The 22,510-nt window shown below is 49.4% G+C and overlaps 1 protein-coding gene and 1 pseudogene across 3 annotated transcripts in view; one reads left to right on the top strand and one right to left on the bottom strand.

Moving 5' to 3' along the window:
* Positions 1-504: 504 nt before the first annotated feature.
* Positions 505-663, top strand: LOC112441913 (uncharacterized; annotated as a pseudogene).
* A 10,527-nt stretch (positions 664-11,190) lies between these two features.
* FAM163A (family with sequence similarity 163 member A) overlaps positions 11,191-22,510 on the bottom strand; it is a 97,342-nt gene continuing 86,022 nt past the window's right edge. For all 3 annotated transcript variants that reach the window (XM_024976875.2, XM_024976876.2, XM_002694163.6), the window contains exons 2-5: positions 21,853-21,943; positions 16,363-16,383; positions 15,304-15,418; positions 11,191-14,504 (exon numbers count right to left, since the gene is read on the bottom strand). In XM_024976875.2, the coding sequence (XP_024832643.1) occupies positions 14,094-14,504; positions 15,304-15,396 (504 nt within the window). In that variant the 5' untranslated portion in view covers positions 15,397-15,418; positions 16,363-16,383; positions 21,853-21,943 and the 3' untranslated portion in view covers positions 11,191-14,093. The remainder of the gene's footprint in view (positions 14,505-15,303; positions 15,419-16,362; positions 16,384-21,852; positions 21,944-22,510) is intronic.

Below are 22,510 nucleotides of genomic sequence, written 5' to 3'. Positions count from 1 at the left end.
ATCTATTTCCCATGAAGTGGTGGGACCAGATGCCATGATCTTCGTTTTCTGAATGAGTCCTCAATAATTACTCCATGTGAACTCAAGGTAATAGTCTTTCTATAGAGTTGTCTTTAAACTTCATGCCTGAATTAGCAAATTTAAACAAAGAAGGAAAGTACGTTTTAGAATAGCCATCAGTTTGGTGGGTTTTATTTAGTGATGAAAGTTTGGGGCAGATTTACCAAGAGGTTAGCCATTCCAATTACCAAAAAAAAAAAAAAAAACCCAGCATAGATAAAATGTATATTTCTTCAATCAGATTTTTACCATAATGCTTCCTGAGTGAGATCAGGAATCCTCAGAAATTTCTCAGAAAGCAAGAAAAGCAGAAGCACAGATGAATTCACCATCAGTCCACCATGATGTCAAAACCACTAAGGATTCTTTTCATATGACCAAATGTCCCCTTGTATTATTAAATGAGTATTATTTAATATTAGTTAGCATTTATATTGTACTTCTACTGCTTCTCGGCCTTTTGGCTAAGATCAAGTGTAGTATATTGTACTTCTGTGCATCATATACCTTGTCCTTTATTATATCTGATTCATAGGTGTTTTATACATAATTTTGGAATTATTTCCTTCCCATAATACTTCAATGTAGCAAAGTTGACATCTTATTTTTAACACATCTGTGCAAGATGTGAAAAATTCCTAGTAAGTCTAAAAGAAAAAAAAAAAACAAACAAAAACTCTTGACCTAAATGGAAATAAATACCTGTTATCAAGTCCAACTTCATACTGCTAGCTGCACGACAGGCCAATAGGCTGAGAGATGAGCTGTTGGGGCAAGGAATAGTGACTTTATTCCCAAAGCCAGAGACTAAGATAACGAACTCATATGGCAAAAAACTATCTTACCTGAGTTAGAATCAGGCTTCTTTTATACTAAAAAGGGAGGGTGTAAAGTCAAGCACTTCCTGGTTCCCATCAGCCTCTGGAGGGGACGTGTTAATTTCTTCCTCCCTGCAGTCATTCACACGTGGACCTGGTCAGGATGATTCCTCTGAGCTAAACAAAGGTGTTTTAGCTTAATGCTCATTATCTGGGAGGCAAGGTTGCCAGAGTTGGGCCATTATGTGTATTTAAGCTTATAGGCAACATCCCCTTAGTGATTAGTTTATAAGAGAACACAAAGGTTCTTCCCTATTACACACCTAAAAATTAAATGTAGTTTTTAAAGACTAGGTTGTTAACTAATAGCACCCCAAATAATCATAGGAAGATAGAATAGTAGAATTACGATATCTAATCTCTCATCTGCTTTGAATTACTTACATTTTCCCCAGGTTTATGAGGTACAATTGGCAAATAAAATTATATATATTTCAAGTGTACAACATGATAATTTGATATATGTATATTGTGAAATGATCACCGCAGATCAGATCAGTCACTCAGTCATGTCCGACTCTTTGCAACCCCATGAATCGCAGCACGCCAGGCCTCCCTGTCCATCACCAACTCCCGGAGTTCACTCAGACACACGTCCATCGAGTCAGTGATGCCATTCAGCCATCTCATCCTCTGTCGTCCCCTTCTCCTCTTGCCCCCAATCCCTCCCAGCATCAGAGTCTTTTCCAATGAGTTAACTCTTCGCATGAGGTGGCCAAAGTACTGGAGTTTCAGCTTTAGCATCATTCCTTCCAAAGAAATCCCAGGGCTGATCTCCTTCAGAATGGACTGGTTGGATCTCCTTGCAGTCCAAGGGACTCTCAAGAATCTTCTCCAACACCACAGTTCAAATGATCACCACAAATCAAGTTAATTAACATATTCATGACCTTACATATTCACCTTTTTTGTGTTACGAACACTCAAGATTTACTCTTTTAGAAAATTTCAAGTATACAATGCAGCGTAAGCTACAGTCACATACTGTATTGGATTTCCAGAACTTACATTTTATAGCTGAAAGTTTGTACCTTTTGACTAACATTTCCTTACTATTATTTACATTTTAATAAGTGGTGTTTATCTTAAAAAGAATGTAATGTTATTCTCCTAAAGGTTTAGTTTAGTTGCTAAGTCGTGTCCAACTTTGTGACCCCATGGACTGTAGCCTGCCAGGCTTCTCTGTCTATGGGATTTCCCAGACAGGAGTACTGGAGTGGCTTGCCATTCCAGGGGATCTCCCCAACCCAGGGACTGAACCTGCGTTTTCTGCTTGGTAGGTGGATTCTTTACCACTGCACCACCAGGGAAGCCCCTTAGTTCCCAGTGTGTATGTGTATGTTAGTTGCACAGTCGTGTCCAATTCTTTGCGACCCTGTGGACGTAGCCCGCCAGGCTCCTCCGTCCATGGGATTTTCCAGGCAAGAATACTGGAGCGGGTTGCCATTTCCACCTGCACCCCATGCAGTGGAAGCGTGGAGTCCTAACCACTGGACTACCAGCGAAACCCAAAGAGCGTGCATGTGTATTTTTTTTGCTGCACCACACAGCATGAGGGATCCTAGTTCTCTAAACAGGGATCACATCTGTGTCCCCTGCAGTGGAATCACAGATTTTTAATCACTGGACCACCAGGGAAGTACTCCCTGCCAGATGGTTTCTAATGGTTGATGGAAGAAATTTTCACATATTGAGATTTGAGGAAGTCTTCCTAGCTTGTACATGATTTGGCTTGAACTTTATGCCAGTTAGGACATTCTGTCTGTGGTCCATCACACGTATATTGTACAGCTGCTCTAACCATTAAAGAAAAGGGTGTGCTGTCCAGAAGTAAAGAATGTCTGTTTTGAAGACAGAGATAAATGCCCCACTTCCTGGGACATCAATGCAAGTATTCCTTTGATGATAAGGATCCCTTCCCGGCACCAAGGTCGTACTGACTCACTGGATGTGCTAATCTGTCTTTTTTTTTTTTTTTTTGAAAACTTGAAGGAATGTACCCCGGTCATGTTTGATGTTCTTTGTTCTGATAAGATACAAAACTGCTGAAAACCATGCTTCTCTGGGGTAAATTCCCAGAGCTACTAAGAAGCTGTCTTCTGGGCTATAATTCTCAGTTTGGCTTGAATAAAACACCCCTCTATTTTTAGATTGGTTATTGATTATTTGCATTGACAGTACATTGAGGTGAGGGTGATTATGTGATCTCTGACTGCCCTCTATCCCTAGGACTCTGATCCTCACAATGGTATTAACTCTTCCAGTCTATCTTTTTTCTTCTCTCTTTAATTTACCACATTATGTATCTCCATCTTCTCAAGGCTCTAGCACATCCTCTACATATCTGTGCCCACTCTGGTTGAATTTCAATTTGTGTTTACCACCTAAAAATTGCCTTGATTAATGGTTTATGCCCCAGGGACCTAGGACCCATCTGCTATGGATTGAATGCTTTTGTCTCCCCCAATTTTACATATTGAAATCCTACGCATAGTGTGATAATATTAGGAGGCACAGTCTTTAGGGTGTGATTAGGTCATGAGAATGGAGCCCTCCTGATAGGATTGAAGAGGCCCCAGAAAGCTCTCTAGTTCCTTCCACAATATGAGGACACAGTGTAAGATGGACATCCATGAACCAGGAAGCGGGCCCTCCCCAGACATCAGATTTGATAGTACCTTGATCTTGAGCGTCCCAGTCTCCAGAACTGTGAGGAATAAATGTTTACTGTTTAAGCTAGCTATCTATGGTAATTCGTCAGCCCGAGCTAAGACACTGTCCTTAGCAATTTCACTCTTTCTAACATGAGGACAAAGTCTGGCAGGAAAGAAACGCTGAGGCTGCTATCTACTTCCTAAAGTAACGAAGCCACATTTGACAGGCGGATGGACGCCCCTGCCCGGCTTTGACCATGCCAATATGAAGACAATGGACTCCATCTTATACTCTTTGAGTATCCACTCGACTTTTTGTCTTTTTTAAATTTTTTGGCCATGCTACATAGCATGTGGGATCTTAGTTCCCTGATCAGGGATTGAACCCATGCCTCCTGTATTGGAAGCATGGAATCTTACTTAACCACTGGACTGCCAGAGAAGTCCCTCCACTCTGTGTTTTAGTTAAGGGCAAGTAAATACCTGGAAAGTTTAGTATTTTACCTGTGAAATATGTGTTAATTTTCTATCCTAGAATATAACCCGCTTGAGGACAAGGGTGGTACTTTTCATTTTTCTCTCTCTAACTCTTAGCACAATGCTTAGCACCTAGTGCTCCATCCCCAGCAAATGGTAGTTGAATGAAGAGTTTTGCCTATGTTAGCCCTGCTCTCTCATGACTGTTTTCCTCCATTTGTGCTTTTTTCCCACCTAGCTCAGCCTGGGAGCACTTTGGTCGGAGTTGGAGTTGGAGTTGGGTCACACAGCTCAAAGCTATGGACATGGCTGCAGAGCGAAGCACTTGGCTCACCAGAGAATAGTTTCTGGCCCCTTGCCTTCATTTAGAACTTTCTGCCACATACTGATTTCTGAAGGTTACAAATGTGTCAGATTTCTGACAACCAGGAAATTTTGTCTTTGCTGAAATGTGAATTCACTTGAATGGATTTAGATAACCAGTAGGTTCCTTGCATTTTGGCTTTGAGTTTCTTTGCCTAGAATCTCCTTAAAAAGTGGACTTGAATTACTAAAACGAAATGAATGAAATAATTGTATAGTCTAAATAGTCTAAATCCCTCATTTTACAGATTAGGGAACTGAGGGACTAAGTGACCACTTAAGGATATGTGTTTACTAGTGCAAAACTGAGACCAGAACCCAGATCCTGCGCCCTTGGCCCCACTGCCCTCTCTAGGGGAGAAACCTAGCAAATGAACTAGAGAAGCACAGTGTTAAAAGAACCTACTGTGACATCAAAAATATAGCATGTGGCACTCAAAGCCAGTGCACTGGGACAACCCTGAGGGATGGGATGGGGAGTGAGGGTTCAGGATGGGGGACACATGTACACCCATGGCTGATTCATGTCAATGTATGGCAAAACCCACTACAGTATTATAAAGTAATTAGCTTCCAATTAAAATAAAATAAAATATCACAAAAAATATAGCATGTTGGGGTGAGAGGGGGTGGATAAAAAGGTAGAGCTTTAGCATGCATTTGAACTTGTCATCAACTTAAAAAAAGTTAAATTTGCAGTTATGAGATAAAAAGACCTGGAGATGTAATGTGCAGCATGGTCACTACAGTTAATAATTATGTATTTTAAAAAATTACTGAGGACTACCCTGGTGGTCCAGTGGCTAAGACTCTGCGTTCCCAATGCAGGAGGCCCGGGTTCAATCTCTGGTCAGGCAGCTAGATCCCACATACCACAACGAAAACCCAGTGAAGCCAAATAAGTATTTTAAAAATTACTGTATTGCATTTGGGAAAGTTGCTAAGAGAATAGATCTTAAAATCTCATCACAAGAAACAACAAATGTGTCGCCATATGTGGTAATGGACATTAAATTTATAGCAGTGATCATTAAATTATGTTGTACACCTAAAACTAATACAGTGTTATATGTCAATTATATCTCAAATAAATAGGTAAATAAATAAATCCACTATTGAACTAACACCACTGAATTGTATACCTCGAAATGTTTAAAACTGTAAATTTTATGTTATAGAAAATTTACCACAACAGAAAGCAATTCAAAAAATATTTATCTGATATGAACCTATGTGAGTTGACACTGTTTTTCCCTTTAGTCTTCTGCCTGCTGGTCTTGTGGAGAGAAAATTGCTCCAAACTTGTAGCACAGAAGCCCCTTTGCCTGTGGAGAGCCGGCACGCATGAGCCGTGACCCAGCCCCAGAGCTGGGAGAGTCCAAACTCGGCAACATCTGAAGAGACTCCTGACCACTTGGCATCTCTTCAGATCTGAGCACAGGCCTCAGCAGGCTTGCCCCAAGGGCTCTGCTCATAGCCAGGTATGTACCTGCATATGACTGCCCGGAGGGTACTTGCTATTCTCAGACAGTCTGGTATAATTTAACTGAGAGAAAACACTTTTCAAAATATAAAGTTACCAGAGGAAAGTAACATAACCAGGTATATATTCAAAGAGGCTTCCCAGGTAGCGCTAGTGGTAAAGAATCTGCCTGCCAATGCAGGAGACATAAGAGACATGGGTTTGGTCCCTGAATCGGGAAGATCCCCTGCAGGAGGGCATGACAACACACTCCAGTATTCTTGCCTGGAGAATCACATGGACAGAGGAGCCTGGAGGGCTACAGTCCATAGGCTCACACAGCGTGGGTCACGATTGAAGCAACCTACCACGTGCGTACACTGGAAAGTTTTGTTTCTGCCTTCATCTCGCCAATTCCCTCTCCCTTCCAACAGGAAGCCATTTTCCTGTGTGTGTGTGTGCGTGTGTGCGTGTGTGCGTGTGTGTGTATTCCTCCAGTGTCAGACATTTTATATTACCACTTTTTTCCCTCTCCGAAAATACTCGATTCTTAATTTTTCTCTTTTGAGTTCCTCCTCATTCACTGACACCAGCTCACGACTCCTTCCTAGATGCGAAGACAAGGGACCACAGGCAGTGGGAGGGAGGCAGAGGAAGGGGAGGGTGAGGGGGCTGGTGAGACCCTTGATCTCTATGTCGGGGTCTGGGGTTTAGGTCTTCTGATCATTCTAGGTTCCTTGGTTGGGCCCTACATGTTTGCAGAAAGAACTCAGATGTTGTGAGGAGGGTTAGGCCTCAGTTATGAATTTAGGAGATTTGATTAGACCCAGAACATGGATCTTCTCAGGGGAAAGATCTTTTGTTAGGAGTAAGGATGTAATTCCCAATGGGTAGAAAGAAAATCTCTGGCCTAAGGCAAAACCCAGCCCAGGAGGATATATAGATACTGTGATGGGTTGGCGTGGGTGTGGGGCCTGACCTGTACCTGCAGGCAGGCCAGCACTGGAGCTCAGATGTCCAGTCCCCCAGTTTCTGGACGTTCACCTCTGTGAAGACTGAACCTGTCCTGCCCACTGGGTGGAGCAGGCCTGGGAGCCAGTGAGCTCAGGGCAATGGCTGCCTTGCCTACCTGCCAGCTCCAAGCTATGGCTGGGGTTCCTTGCTGGTGGTAGTGATGGTGTGTGTGTAAGAAGGAGTCAGGGGTTGCTTCATGACAGGATGGAGAGGAAATTGGGGAGTCAAGTGCTCTCCTGGAGGCCTGGGCAGATTGTCCCCCTGAGACCAATTACCCTTGGAAAAGGACCATCCTGGGAAGCAGGCTCACTTAGGATTGTGGGGGGCAGTTTGATGGAGAAAGGGGGACTTCTGCCATGTTTAGGGCTGGGACTCTGCATGGATGTTCATCTCCTAAGTTTCAGGAAGAGTTCATGGCTGCCCAACAAATGGATTACAAGGCAGAAAATATTATCCTTAAGAATATTCATGAGAAGTGTGTTATTCCTGGATGCATTTGAACTTTTTTGTTAGACAATGCTTTCACAGATTTGGTGAGTGTTGAAATTTTTCACAGCCTGTGTGTGGTTGTTTTTGACGATCTTGCCTTTTAGACATTAGAAGGTGGAGGTGCCATTCTCTACCCTCCTTCCACCCTCCACCTCAGGAGGTGGATTCCTGCCAGAAGGAAAGTTCAAGACACTCCCTCCCTGCAGAGTAAGCCATGGCCTCCTCACTACACTGATATTGTGGGCAACAGCACTGATTGGTTATCTGGAGAAGATCTGTTCCCTGGTTGGGTCCTATGTTTGGGAAGAGTTCAGAGAACTTTGTGAAGAGGGTCAGGCTTCTGTTGAACCTTGCGTTGTTTAGTTAGGTCCAGAACAGAACTCGTGATTAAAGTGTCAACATTACTTCCCTGGTGGCTCAGCTGATAAAGAATCTGCCTGCAACACAGGAAACCCAGGTTTGATCCCTGGGTTGGGAAGATTACCTGGAGAAGGGAATGGCTACCCACTCCAGTATTCTTGCCTGGAGAACTCCATGGACAGAGGAGCCTGGTGGATTACAGTCCACCTGGTCGCAAAGAGTTGGACACGACTGAGCACCTAACACTCACTTTTTTACACTCATAGGTTCTCTTTCCTCCCATCTAAAAGTACCCTGTAGGGACTTCTCTATTGATCCAGTGGTTAGGACTCTGTGCTTCCATTGCAGGGAGAACTGGTTTAATTCCTGAGCAAGGAATTAAGATCCTGCATGCCACATCCAAAAAAAGATAAAAGGTACAGGATTGTAAGCCCCTGATGTAAAGGATGTATTTTTGCTTTACTTTGGTTACCTGATGCAAAGAACTGACTCATTGGAAAAAACCTTGATGCTGGGAAAGACTGAAGGCAGGAGAAGGGGATGACAAAGGATGAGATGGTTGGATGGCAACACTGACTCAATGGACATGAGTTTGAGCAAGCTCCAGGAGTTGGTGATGGACATGGAAGCCTGGCATGCTGCAGTCCATGGGGTCACAAAGAGTCGGACACAACTGAATGGCTGAACTGAACTGAAGCAAAGGGAAAGGGAGGAAAGCAATATGATCTGGCCTGATGAAGCCTTTTCGCACTTGCATCCACAGCAAGACACAGAGGAGGGATGAAGGCAGGCAGGGCAGGAGGTGGGTGGGTGGTGCTTGGTGGCTGTCTGGATCTGGCTGGCCACCCCTCTCTAAGGATGCATGTGGAAGTGGGGCATGGGAATGGTTTGATGCTCTTTTACAGAACTAGTAGAGTTAGGTCCCAGAGTCTTATTTCTCAGCTCTCAGTCTCCTAGTGCCAGTCAAGCGGCCTTAGCTCATTTTGAAGTGGAAACAAGTCCATGGATACATTTCCCCAAATAACTTAGAATTACATGAATAACTTCCCTAAAGTCACCCTTTAAGTGTTATGACAAAAACAGATGAACAGGAGCGCAGCAGGTTTGCAGAGTTGGCTTAGCCTTTTGGAAGCTAAATAGAGAAAGAGGACTTTGATTTTATTTCTTAGGAATTCTCCCTGACCCACCCCCCAGATAGGAGGGATTAGAAATGATGATATGGTGGTTAGCCAGGGAAATAGAGTCCTTCGTGGCCTGTGGGTTATGTTGCAGAGCTCAGCTGTCATTTCCCTTTGTTCTCTGTGGGTTTAGGCAGAACACAAGGAGGGGGATTCAGAGTCGAGTGGAGGTGGTTCCTATAGAGCCCACTTCGAGAGGCAATAGGGTGGGGCGGGTCCCATTCTCCTCTGGTTTCCCGACTCTGTGACAATGCAGATGGTGTCCTACAGAAGTGCATTCCTGTCCCTCCCAGCCAGATGTTGTGACTCCCTCCCTCTACTCTTTCTCCCACTCTCACCTCCCCACCAACACCTGGAGGCCTTCGTCCACGCCTCGACAGAGAAGCCAGGATGTCTAGCAGGTTCTGGGTGAGACTCAGCAGGGCCAGGGATGGACAATTTGGGGAGTCCAGGCTCAAGAGGAAGGGCTGGAGGGGTCCCCTGGACCCCTTCTGACCTGACTTTTGAACCCAAGCCTTGAACTTGAACTTGGAAGCCAATGAAATAAGCACAGAACCCAGCTGAGAGCTGAACTCTTGTATGTATGAATATTCTCTCCCTTATTTGTATAGTTTACTGGGGCAAATGTGAGGCCAAAAGGCAGTCCTAGGTTGATGGGGGCTTCCCAGGTAGCTCAGCTGGTAAAGAATCCGCCTACAATGCAGAAGATCCCGGTTCAATTCCTGGGTCGGGAAGTTCCCCTGGAGAAGGGATAGGCTACCTACACCAGTATTCTTGGGCTTCCCTGGTGGCTCAGGCAGTAAAGAATCTGCCTACAGTGTGGGAGGACTGGGTTTGATCCCTGGATTGGGAAGATTCCCTGGAGGAGGGCATGGCAACCCACTCCAGTATTCTTGCCCAGAGAATCCCCATGGACAGAGGAGCCTGTCGGGCTACATGCCATGGGGTTGCAGAGTTGGACATGACTGAGTGACTAAGCGCAGCACAGCACAGGTTGATGGGACCCTGGGTCCCTCCAAGAGTCACAGGCAGTTATGGGGAGAGAAGTTCCAAATGAAGGGAGAGGCGGTGATGGGCAGAGAGATGGTCCAGCAGTGTCTGGAAGAGACAGAGAGAGGTGGCGATGGAGGAGAGGCTTCAGAAGTCTTGGCGAGGAGCAGAGATGAAAATGAGCCCAGAGGAGCTTTTCACCCAGATGCCCAGAGCGATCCCAGCTGCCTCCACAGCTCCAATTTGAGTCCCCGCCAAATCCCTCTAATGACAATGGCTACTGTGCGTGCCGGGCTCACTCACTTTTCAAAGCAATGGAATAAGGTAGGCATCACAAGCTCAATTTTATGGATGAGGAAACTGAGAAGCAGAAAAGTACACCCTGTGGCCTGAGATGCTGGGGAGAGGCGGGGGGTGGGTGAGGGTGTGTGTGGCTGCTCTGTGGGGAGTGGAGGAGGGAGGTGCTCAAGCCTGGGGTGGCTGCCTCAGGTTTTTTGTTCCCAGGGGACAGCTGGTGACAGAGCTGTAGCCAACTGCCCCCTGGCTGAGTGTCAAAGGCCTGCCGGGGCAGAGCACCCTGACTCCAGGGGCCTGGGTGCTGCGTGACTCAGGCCAGGTTGCCCGCTGCCCCGCGGGCTGTGTGGTCCTGGGACGAGGCGTGGGTGTCTCTCTTTTTCTCTCTTACACATGTTCACAGACATGTGCACAGCTCCAGCTTCACCCTCGTCCTCCCAGAACACTCCCTTTCGCCCAGAAAGAACCTCCGCCCTGGCTCTCTGGTCCTCACCACACGCCTCTCACGATATCACCATCCCTGCTGAGCTCAGGAGCGGGTCCCCAGACTCTCTGGCCTTCCCTCCTCAGGCTGTCAGGGTCTCCTCAGGCATCAGAGTTGGGGACTTAAGGCAAACTACAGGGGGGGACACCGGGGCCTGGACAGTGAGGCTTGGGGGGCAGGCTGCTCCCCAGGGAGACTCCCCACCATCAGCCGAAGGCTCCTTCCACCTCAGGAGGCAGCAGCAGCTATGCTTCAATCCCCTTTCCCAACACATGACACATCCCTCCTGGAAGTGAGCTCTGATTAGGGCAAGAAAAGGGATGGGGGGTGGCAGGGGGCACAGCAGAGGGAAGCCGGAAGGGAGAGGAAGCTGGCAGATCTCAGTGCAGAGAAAGGACGCTCTGGGCGCTGAGAAGGGGGTGTTCAGTCTTCAGTCCGTGCCCCGCTGCCCCTTCCCCCAGGTAAAGTACCGAGGACCCTGCGGGGGTTTCTATTTCAAATTTCTCCTTTATTTTGGACATTTGCTTGGTTGTGACTCCAAGTTATCAAAGATGCAGGGCAAGAATTCTGTAGCAGGAGCAGTGAAGTGGAGAGAAAAGTTGGCGGGAGCAGGGGTCTCTGTCTCTCCGCTTCCTCTTTAGGGTGCAGTTTGAAAAGTGTCCAAACAGTGTCCCAGAGCACAGACTCGGTGGCCAAAAAGTACAGTGCAGTGGAGTGGGGTGAGCTTCCTCTTCCACAGGCAAGGTCCTTGCAGCTGCTGGGAGGCTGGCGGGCAACCTCGAGGCTGTGCCCGGAGCAGCGTTGCGCAGTCGGGGCAGGGGGAGCCGCGGCCACCATCTCTCCAATGCCCCAAACTCAGACGTTGACTTGTGGGTTGACTGAGGCTGGGGAAGCTCTGGGAGGAGAGAGGGACTGCACGAAGATGCTTTTCACTCCAGGATCTCAAAGAATGAGGGCCAAGAAGCACGTTAAGAGTTGACTGGGTCTTGACTTCTCTGAAGGTGGGAGGTACTAGAATTTTGGGGGTGAGGAGGGACAGCCCCTGATGTGGTTGTGCAACTGTGGAATCCCATGGCAGCAAGACACTGGGGCTGGCCATCAGGAAGAGCTAGGGTGGCCAGGCCTAGCAGCTCACATCAACGGGTGTGCTTAGCCCAGGAAGGGCTGTCAGTGGGATGGGTGTGGGGATGTGAAAGCCACTGTCCCTAAGCTGGTCCCTCTGGGCTCTGGGAGACAGAGCTGATTACCCCCACTGAAAGCTGCTTCCTAGTAGCAGAGAACTTGAAGTCACCCAGTAGGAGGGTCAAACGTGTTGGCTTTTTTCTGATGTTAAAATTGTTTTGCCAGCTAACCCTGCAATGTACTGTGGTCTTGGATCCATCAACATGCATCCGTGCACACGGGATCAGGCAGTTGGAAAGTGTATCCAGCCCCCTGCCAGGACTAGGGTGAGAGAGAGTGGTCTGGCTGGCAGGACTTTTCGGGGAATCCTGGTTTCCTGGAGCACTAAAGGGCCTTCAGAGTCCATCTGGGCGAGTCCCATTTCCCTGGAGGAAATGGGGTCTCAGAGGAGATAAGGGACCGGTCCTCAGAGGACCCAGAGTAACCCAAATGTGACCAGACCCTAGGTCCTCTGGTTCTCAACCCAGTTAGCCTTGATTCCAGATTGAGATGCAAGGTGAGAAGTGCCCAGAGGGATGCAAAGGTGTGGCGAATTCTCTTCCCCTTCATGCCTCCCCCAGCTGCACCCTCCCTTTCTCAGATGCAAAAATCAAAATTCAGCAAAAATTGGCCAAGGGGCCTGCTCCCTTCTTGTCCCACACACTGCAATGACTCAAGAGAGGCTGGGGGTTACTAATGCCCTTAGGAGAGGGTGGGCAGCCATCCCTTACATCAACTGGGACACTCATCAGATGCAGCCACACAAACAGCATAAGGCCACAGCTGAGTTATATCTGGGATCTGGACTTGGGGCTGGAGCGACCCAGCAATAAACAGGCCTTCGTTCAGAGACTGAGGGTTGGGTCAGCAGAGGGAGGGTGGCCAGCGTGGAATCTGATTGCTGAGTCAAATCTGCTCCCATCCTCGGAGCCAGCGCTGCCATCCCTGATGGGAAGATGGGGTGCTGGTCTACGGCCTCACGGCTGGATGCCCAGGTAGGATACTGGGTCTCCGGAGGGGCTTCCACGTGGCAGGATCGTTTCACGGGAGACTCCGCAGGCGCTTCCTGTACCCATCAGTGGCTGCTGTGGCTGCCACCCTGATCACCTGTCACTCCTGCTGTCTGGAGGCTGACTTTCTAGCTGCCACATCACTCTTCTGCTCTGCGGTTCCTGAAGGTGGCAGAGCCCTGGTGAGCGCTGGTGATGGTGGTATGTGTGCACACACGTGGTGGTAACAGGCGTGTGTGTGTGTGTGCACACACACCAGGTGGTGATGTTTGTACACACTTGGTGGTGACAGATGTGTGTGTGTATACACCTGGGAATGCACAGGTCCTTGCAGGGCCGCATCGAGGCACCACACTCAGCGTGGTGGACCAGGGCCCCAGACACCATCGGCAGGCTCTCCCTCACTAAGCTACTCAAACTCTAGTAACAAAACTTGGAAAAGTTTCAACAGCCGGGATAGCTGGTTCCCAAGGCAGAGAAAGAGGATTTGTGGGGAGACAAGGCTAGACATCCATGTTGGGTGCATTCCCTGCAAATAACCTCATGCCACGGCCTTTAAAGTCTAGTCGCTATGTTCCGTGAGGATGGGGGCAAATACAAGCGTGCTCAGGAAGTAGCATCTGTGTTGGAACAGCTACCGGAACTGCAGTCTCTAGGAAGCTGAAGTACAAAATGAGATGGTGAACTAGCTCCTGGATTCATTGTGGCAAGCAGGTCCCGAAAAAGCCCTTCAATCCTTGCCCACCCTTCTCGAGTTCTGCCAAGGCCTCAGGTCTGGCCTCTCCCCTTGCCCTCACCCCCGACTTTCTCCTTTCATCCCCCAAGGACTCTGGAGACCTCCGGAGCCCTTGCTTAGCTTTCCCTGGGCTCCTGCTCGTCTCCTCAGAGTCTGGCAAAGCCAGGGGACAGAGGTAAGTGTGAGGGCTGTGGCCACGCTGGCCTGGCCGGAGAAAAGTCCCAGCAGAGACACCGGCCAGGCTGCCAACATGACCTGTCAGGCCCCCTTCCTCTGGGCCATGGGGCCAGCCCCTGCCCTGGTTCTCAGTGCCCTCAACAGCCTGAATCCAGGTGAGCCTTCCACTGTGGGGCAAGGAGAGCCAGAAAAACTGAGAAGGTCCTTGCAGGCTGTGGGAGGGGTCGTCCACTGTCCCCATTGATGATCCTGGGTGGGGAGCAGCCGTGTTGGTGTGTGTTGGGGGCGGGTCAGGGGTGAAAGGGGTTACACGTCTGTACTAATAGCCCTTGGATTGGTGAAGGCCTCGCGCCCAGAGCCTGGCCACGTCACCGGGTAACTCTGGGGCGCTGCCACTTGGAGAGATGGGGGTCCCCCCTCCTTGTAGTAGGTGGGAGCAAAGGAGAGCCTCTCGCCTCCGCCCCCGTTGGGCACCATGTCAGCCGTCCGTATGTAAAAGGGGGAGCTGTATGGGGAGCAGGCGGTGCAGTGGCCGGCCGCCACCCTGCACGGCTGGCCGCAGGGCTCGCCGGGGACGGGCGCCAGGCTGCCTCGGCCGTCCAGAGCCTGGGAGCTGCAGGCATTGCAGGCGGGGCCTCTGGGGTGTGTGGGCAGGTCGTGCTCCTCCTCCCCTTCCTCGTCTGCATCCTCCGCTCTGCTCTTCTTGCAGCAGTAATACTGAGGGGAGAGAGGGGAGGGCTGCCTGAGGGCGGGGTGCTCCCCTCTGAGTATGCGCAGATACCCGCGCCCCTGCTCCGCCGAGGACCCTGCCCAAGCCCTTGGTCAACCCTGGATATACAAGTCAACACCAGGAGCCCACGGTCCACAGCGAAGTCCTCCCGGCCCCGCAAGATCAGTTCTTCTCGCTTCCTCCACCTACTTCCTGTGTATTAACTCCAGGTGGCTGTTGAGAGGCTTCCCAGCTGGCGCTAGGGGTAAAGAACCCACCTGCCAATGCAGGAGACTTAAGAGATGCGGGTTCGATCGCTAGGTGGGAAAGATTTCCTGGAGAAGGAAATGGCAACCCACTCCAGTATTCTTGCCTGGAGAATCCCATGGACAGAGGAGCCTGGCGGGCTACAGTCCATGGGGAAGCAAAGAGTCGGACACGACTGAGCAACTTAGCATGCACGTGGTTGAGAGAGGCGGGGAGGCAGAGAGGGAGGGACATACAGATTCCACTGAGCCCAGGCTGGGGTGCTGGGAGCTGCTTTCAGTCTCCCCACAGCGGTGTCCTTCCCACTAATCCTGAAATCTCAGACCTCTGGGAGACACCACACAAGGAGCCGGTGCTTTCCCAGCTCACTGTCTCGGGTGCCCAGAGTATGCAGGCTGAAGAAAAGCTCCTTTCTGACCACCCTGCAAGGTCCAGCCCCCTCAACATAAGCCTCCCGCTTTCTAGGCTTGGGGCTTTGTCGCCTCCACGCTGGGGAAGTGGTTTGCTGGCGGCCTGTGGCCCTGGGCCCCGGGCACTGACCTGGAGCCTACAGTAGCACAGGACGGCAATGATGCAGAGGAGGATGACCGTAGCTAGGATTCCGCCAGTGATCACAACTGTTCCCGCTGTCATCCGCCCGACGCCCCATCAAACTCTGCAAAGACACGTGGGGGAGAGGTGAGGGCAGCTGACCTTCCTCAGCTGGAGGCATGGTGGGGAGCGGGGACCTGAGAGCAGGGAGGGCCCCGGGGGTGGGACGCCAGGAGCTTCCTGCAGACTCAGCGGCCAGGCCAGCCTAACCTGGGACTCACAGCTGCGGGAGGGAAGAGAGGCGGAGGAGAGCTGACTGGCGGTGTAATTCTGCTCCCTGTTTCCATCTAGTTTCAAAGGTTCTTGCTGTCTTTCTGCTTTAATTCTCCTCTCCCCATGCCCCCCACCCCATGGGACTAAGACACGGAGAATAAATAGCTTCTGTTTCTGAGGGCTTAGCCTGTGTGAGGCACTGTGCTGAGCACGCCCCTGGTTATCTCAGTTAATCTTCAAAATCACCTTTCGAGATAGTTGTTAATTATCCCTGCTTTACTCACAATGAGCTGAGGCTCTACTTGGTCTGGCTGAGAGTCCACCCAGCCTGGTTCACCCCCAGTGGCCAGGCTCTTGATCACTGCCCTCTGGGGCACAAACACCCATGGTCCCCGAGCCCTTGACGTAGGTGGAAGGCACAGGGTCTGAGCCTCAGAAGTTCCACTTGGTTCTGCCCTGGCTCCAACCCACACTCATTCGGGTGGCATCTGTCCTCTCTTTCCAACTCATACAGGAAACAAGGGCAAGGTGAGCTCAGAGGGAGCCGGCAGGCACATTCCAGCTCCTGGAAGGTTGGGGAGAGGCTGGGGAGACAAGTCCTGCTAAGGGGGGCTGGGTGGGGCAGAGGCATGCTCTGGATGTGAGGCTGTCTGATGGCTGACTCCCCTTTCAGGTCACTGGACAAAGATTCTCGATCCCCCCAGGCACAGAGGGACCAAGGCTGACTCTGCCAATGGAGCAGGAGGATGGGAGGAGACTTGGCATCTTGAGGACAGAATGACCGCAAGCACTTACGTTCATAAAGGGAACGGTGACCTGCAAGACAACAAAAGAGACGGAGATGATGTTAGAAGAGTGTCATCCTGAAAAAGGCCCCAAGGGTTAGATTAGTCGCTGGGCTCCACCTCACCTCACCCGGCTCTCCCGGGTGCTCTGTCATCAGTAGGCCCACTGGTCCCAGATCTGAGTCTCCAGCTTGCAGCTTGAACCCAATTGTGACAGGCCAAGTCATTACCCTGTCTTCCAGTGGGCGCCCCCACCTCTGCCGACCTCTGAGTTACCGGTTCTACTGGAGCTGCCACAAAGGGTTTTACAGGTTGTTGCTCTCTCAAAGGGCAAGCGGGGGCTGGAACACCAGCTGCTCAGGAAGTCGTGTGGTCTGCTGTATCCACCTGGGGAAGGGGTGCCTTTCCTCACCCAGAGACACCATCTGCTCTTCACCATTGTGCTCCTGGAGCCTGGCAGGCACTGGCACTGCTTCTAACTCACTCAAAGATGCTCACAGTGTGGTCTGTGGATCAGTCCAGGCAGCACCTGGGAGCTGGTTAGATACGTAGCATCTCAGGCCCCTCCACCAGCCGAAGGAGTCAGAACGTGTGTTTTAACAAGGCCCCAGGTGATTATCTGCACATTGGAGTTTGACAAGGTTGTGGCGCATTCCCCTAGGTGCCCAGAGTTTCTTCTTTTAAAATGTTTATTTGTTGATAAATAAATAAGCATTTCTTTTTAATGTTTAAAATAAATGTTAAACACTCTTCGTTGCTGCACACGGGCTTCCTCCAGGTGCGGTGAGTGAGGACTTGTCTTTGTTGCGGTGCACAGGCTTTTGCTGCCATGGCTTCTCTTACTGCACAGCATGGGCTCCAGGCACACGAGCTTCAGCTCAGCAGTTGTGGCACACAAGCTTAGCTGCTCCGTGGCGTGCGGGATCTTCCTGGACTGGGGATGGAACCTGTGTCCCCTGCATTGGATTCTTGACCACTGGATTACCAGGGAAGTCCTTGCCCAGACTTTCAAATCCTCCAATTATTTGGCTTCTTCCAATCTTCTATTCTTCACAGCAATTATGACTGTATGCTGCATACCTGCACTGGTGCAATGGGTTCCTAAAGGATTTCACTGGTTTTGTCTTCACATGACCTACAGTCAGCCCTTCACCATGCCCTGCACCCCTCTTACTCCAGAGCCTTTCTGGCACCGCGCTGCCTTCAGGACACATTTATCTGGATGCAGACTTAATTTAGACTGAGCTTCAGTGGCTTTTCCCTCCCCGACTTCCCTCCATGCTCACCACCGATTTATTTTCCCCTTCTCACTGCCCATTGTCCTTCCCTGCCCCTCTCACAGGAATCCTCTGCACATCAGATAGTCCCAGTTCTTAAGACACGTATTGCCTAGTGATGAAAAGACACTTAATAAACCTTAAGAACCAGAGATGCACAGACCAGGGGCTGTGAGAACACAGGGGAGGGGGCAGCTACCTACTTGGGGAAAATTTCCAGAGAACATGTTATGTTCCATGAGCAGACTTCTAAAAGCTGTGTGGGGGCTTGTCCAACAGACAAAGTGCAGAGGGTAGAATGCACAGTCAAGGAATGTGAAAGAACACAGAGGTAACATACAGTTCTCAGCAACTGTAAGGATCCAGGAAGGCTGGGGTAGGCATGAAGCAGGCAAGGAGATGGGATTTAATGCTTATGGAGACAATGGGGGCTCCTGAAGGGTTTCTGTAGGGGAGACCATAATCTCTCACCTTCTCCATCTGTTTCAATTCTGCCCATCCTTCAGGGCTCTGAGAAGCCTTCCCCAGCTGCCTCATAGTGATGCAACCTCTCTTTCTGCACTTCTGCTGTAACGCCTTTCCATGTGCCACTTTTCAGGTCCTATCTTGGTGCAATGCTTGTCAACTTTCATGTGGGAACATCGTGACTCCTGCACTAAATTATGAGTCCTCTGGGGTCAGGAGTTGCATGTTATACTCTATCCTATCCTGAAGCTTTATACATAGTGCCTGGCACACAGCAGGCACTTAATAAAAGTAATCACTTCCCCATATGGGCTTCCCTGGCAGCTCAGATGGTAAAGAATGTGCTTGCAATGCAGGAGACCTGGGTTTGATTCCTGGGTTGGGGAAGATCCCCTGCAGGAGGGCATGGCAACCCACTCTAGTATTCGTGCCTGGAAAAGCCCATGGACAGAGGAGCCTGGCGGGCTTCAGTCCATAGGGTCGCAGAATCCGACACAACTGAGCGACTAACACATCCATATATATCCTTCCCCATACGGCGCTTCTTTTACAGGCCTGGCAGTAATGACCCTGATCGACCACCAGAGGGCAGTGTATCTCTAGCCACTTGAGTCTCATCTGCAGGCAGAGCATCCTTGTTGGAAACTGGTTTGACTGCTGAAATGTGAGGTGAGCCATGCTTCAGGGTTCATTGGAGTGTTTGTTGGGAGTTGGGGTGAGAAGGTGAACCTCAGCCTTGGGAGGACTTATACACCATCACAACAACATCACTCCTCCTTCTCCTGCTTCACTGGCCTGTTCACCCCTGAGATGGCTCAAAAGACAGAGAGACTCTAGCAACCTGAGGTTGCAGGAGCCAGCAGTGGTCCACTCTCCTGAAAGTCTTGGCCTGGTCTCCCAGGATATGCCCAGGCTGCTTTAGGAAGCAGGGAATTATGAAACCATACAGGGAGAGCATCCTTCCTTCTCTGCCCTCCATGCCTGGCCTCCCTCTTTCAGCACCGTGAAGGCTGCACAGCAGAAGTGGCCTGTAAAGGGGAGCACAGCAGTATAGGCGGAGCCATGGGGCTGAAGGGCCATTCAAAGCCCAAATGTGCCACTTAGCAGGCACCCCATCTTGGAAGCTGGCCTTCTTTTTCATTTGTAAAAGAGAGATTACAAAAAAACGCAGCTTACTAGTATGACCGTGAATAAAACGATTCACATATACAATGGCCCCTTGTAAACTCTAAGATACCCTTCAAGCATGGTTATCTGTACAGAAAAGGGAGACCCAGACATTTCGTGACCGCTTAAGTCTGGCCTCACAGTCGTAAACCTAGAAGGGACATGCAGAGTGCATGTGGTCCTGGCCAGCCGCCTGGAGGCTCCAGTCCTGGTGGTGCATAGCATTTCAATTCTGCGTTTATGGTTTCAGGTGGGCTTGTTTTCTCTTTGCAAATAGATGTAAATACTCACAATAACTCCCTGAACCTAAACAGCTTTCATTCTACAGTTTACTGTAAGTCTGAAATGGCAACCCACTCCAATATTCTTGCCTGGAACATCCCATGGACAGAGGAGCCTGGTAGGCTATAGTCCGTGGAGTCTCAAAGAGTCGGACACGACTGAGTGACTTCACTTTCTTTCTTAGTCTTTTCTCCTACATATGAATGCCTTCTATTCTGAGAGCACGATAATTAAGTCCAATTTGCTCGTTAAGTCCCACAAAGTTAGCCTAGGTACTCAACTAACACAACTGGCGATATAGTAGTGTACTGCAATAGGTTTATAATACTTTTCACATAAATAATATGTAAAAACAAACACAAAACATTTTTAATCTTAAACTACAGTAGCTTGAAAACTACAGTAGTAAACAGCTGGCATTCAGGGGCTGGCATTTATGGAACAGGCAAGAAGATTACTGACTGGAGGAGGGAGAGGAGATGGGAGATGGTAGAGCTGAAGGACTGTCAACAATAGGAGATGGAGGGCAAGCTACAGTTTCACTCATGCCTGATGTTGATGGCACAGGTTCTGGTTCCTTGCTGGATTCAATTCTATCTGTTGTTCAGTCACTGAGTTGTGTCTGACTCTTTGCGACCCTATGGACTGCAGCTCACCAGGCTTCCCTGTCCTTCACTATCTCTTGGAGTTGGCTCAGACTCATGTCCATGGAGTCAGTGATGCCATCCAACCATCTCATCCTCTATCACCTCTTCTTCTGCCCTCAGTCTTACCCAGCATCAGGGTCTTTTCCAATGAGTAGGCTCTTTGAATCAGGTGGACGAAGTATTGGAGCTTCAGCTTCAGCGTCAGCTCTTTCAATGAATACTCAGGGTTAATTTCCTTTAGGTTTGCAGGTTTGATCTTGCTTTCCAAGGGACTCTCAAGTCTTCTCCAACACCACAGTGTGAAAGCATCAGTTCTTCGGTGCTCAGCCTTCTTTATGGTCTAACTCTCACATCTAAACATGACTACTGGAAAAACCATAGCTTTGACTATATGGACCTTTGTTGGCAAAGTGATGTCTCTGCTGTTTAATATGCTGTCTAGGTTGGTCATAGCTTTTCCTATAAGGAGCAAGTGTCTTTTAATTTCATGGCTGCAGTTACTGTCCAAGGTCAATTTGGAACCCAAGAAAATAAAGTCTGTCACTGTTTCTATTTTTCCCCTATTTGCTATGAAGTGATGGGACCAGATGCCATGATCTTTATCTTTGGAATGTTGAATTTTAAGCCAGCTTTTTCATTCTCCTCTTTCACCTTCATCAAGAGGTTCTTTAGTTCCTCTTCACTTTCTGCCATAAGGGTGGTGTCATCTGCATATCTGAGGTTATTGATATTTCTCCTGACAACCTTGATTCTAGCTTGTCCTTTATCTAACCTGGCATTTCTCATGATGTACTATGTGTATAAGTTAAATAAACAGGGTGACAATATACAGCCTTGACGTATTCCTTGACCAATTTTGAACCAGTCTGTTGTTCCTTGTCTGGTTGTAACTGTTGCTTCTTGACCTGCATACAGGTTTCTCAGAAGGCAGGTAAGGTGGTCTGGTGTTCCCATCTCTTTAAGAATTTTCCACAGTTGGTTGTGATCCACACAAAGGCTTTAGTGTAGTCAATGAAGCAGATGTTTTTCTGCAATTCCCTTGCTTTTTCTATGATCCAACAAATGTTGGCAATTTGATGTCCAGTTCCTCTGCCTTTTCTAAATCCAGCTTGTACATCTAGTTCTTAGTTCACATACCACTGGAGCCTAGCTTGAAGGATTTTGAGCATGACACTGTGTGAAATGAGTGAAATTGTGTGTAGTTTGAACATTCTTTGGTATTGCCCTTCTTTGGGATTGGAATGAAAACTGACGTTTTCCAGTCCTGTGGCCACAGCTGAGTTTTCCAAATTTGCTGCCATATTGAGTGCAGCACTTTAACAGCATCATGATGATTTGCCTAAAGTCATAATAGCAAATGTCTGAGTCAGGACTGAAGTCAGGACTGAAGGGCCAGTGCTATGGAGTTTCTGCCGCATCTCTTACCGGATTAATTTCCGAGGCTTTGAGAAGAAGGTCCCTATGTACCCTCGCAGGGCCTGGACAGAATGGATTCAGTGGGGACCAACTCAGGGGCTGAGGACAGCCAAAGAGAACAAAGGCTGTTGCCAACTGCAGAGCCCCGGGCCCACCCTCTGTGACCAGGACTTTCTGGAGCTCCCTCTCCACCAGCACCTCTCTTCACCCAGGATCCAGGTACCTTCTTCCGTGCCTCACACTTACGTGAACAGCTGGATCAGTGACAGCCGAGTCACGCCGGCTGTGCCTGAACAGATAGCAGCTGGGGGCGCATCATGGCCAAGGGCATCAGTTCCTGCCAGAGAAGGGAGGGGAAGAAGGTCAGTGAGAGCTGGTGGGGGAGGCTGAGAGGACGGATGGGTACACGCTGGCATCTGGCTGTGACTCCAGGACTCTGGAGTGGACACCCCCAAGGGGCTTGTTTCCTGACCTCCGTGACTGCCTTGGTCTGAGGTCCCCCCAGCCTGAGAACCTAGGCTCAGACCTCTAAGGCCACATCCTATCCTGTCCTTGTTTCCTTCCCTCAGTGTCACTGCCTGGAACCCTCTGCCCAACACGGCATCAGGACAAGAGCAACCTCCTGCTCTGGGAAGCGAGGCTCAATGGCGGAAGGGAGTCTGGCTCCTCTTTCATGCTCCTGCTGGAGCATGCTGCCCTGTTCCCTGGTGGATGTGTCCCTTTTGGCTGCAAAGCTGATCCCTCTCACTCTGGCCCCATATACTTCTTTCCCATCCCCTTACCCCATTCTTTCCTGGAACTGTCTGTATTTCCAGTGCCCAGAGCTGCTCACACCTTTCTCTTACTCCAATACCCTGACCCCTCAGGCCAACATGCCAACCAGACACTTGGATGGATAAGTTCA

The sequence above is a fragment of the Bos taurus genome, chromosome 16, assembly GCF_002263795.3.
Source record: "Bos taurus isolate L1 Dominette 01449 registration number 42190680 breed Hereford chromosome 16, ARS-UCD2.0, whole genome shotgun sequence".
NCBI classification, from domain to species: domain Eukaryota; kingdom Metazoa; phylum Chordata; class Mammalia; order Artiodactyla; family Bovidae; genus Bos; species Bos taurus.
This window is presented reverse-complemented; position numbering and strand designations above follow the sequence as displayed.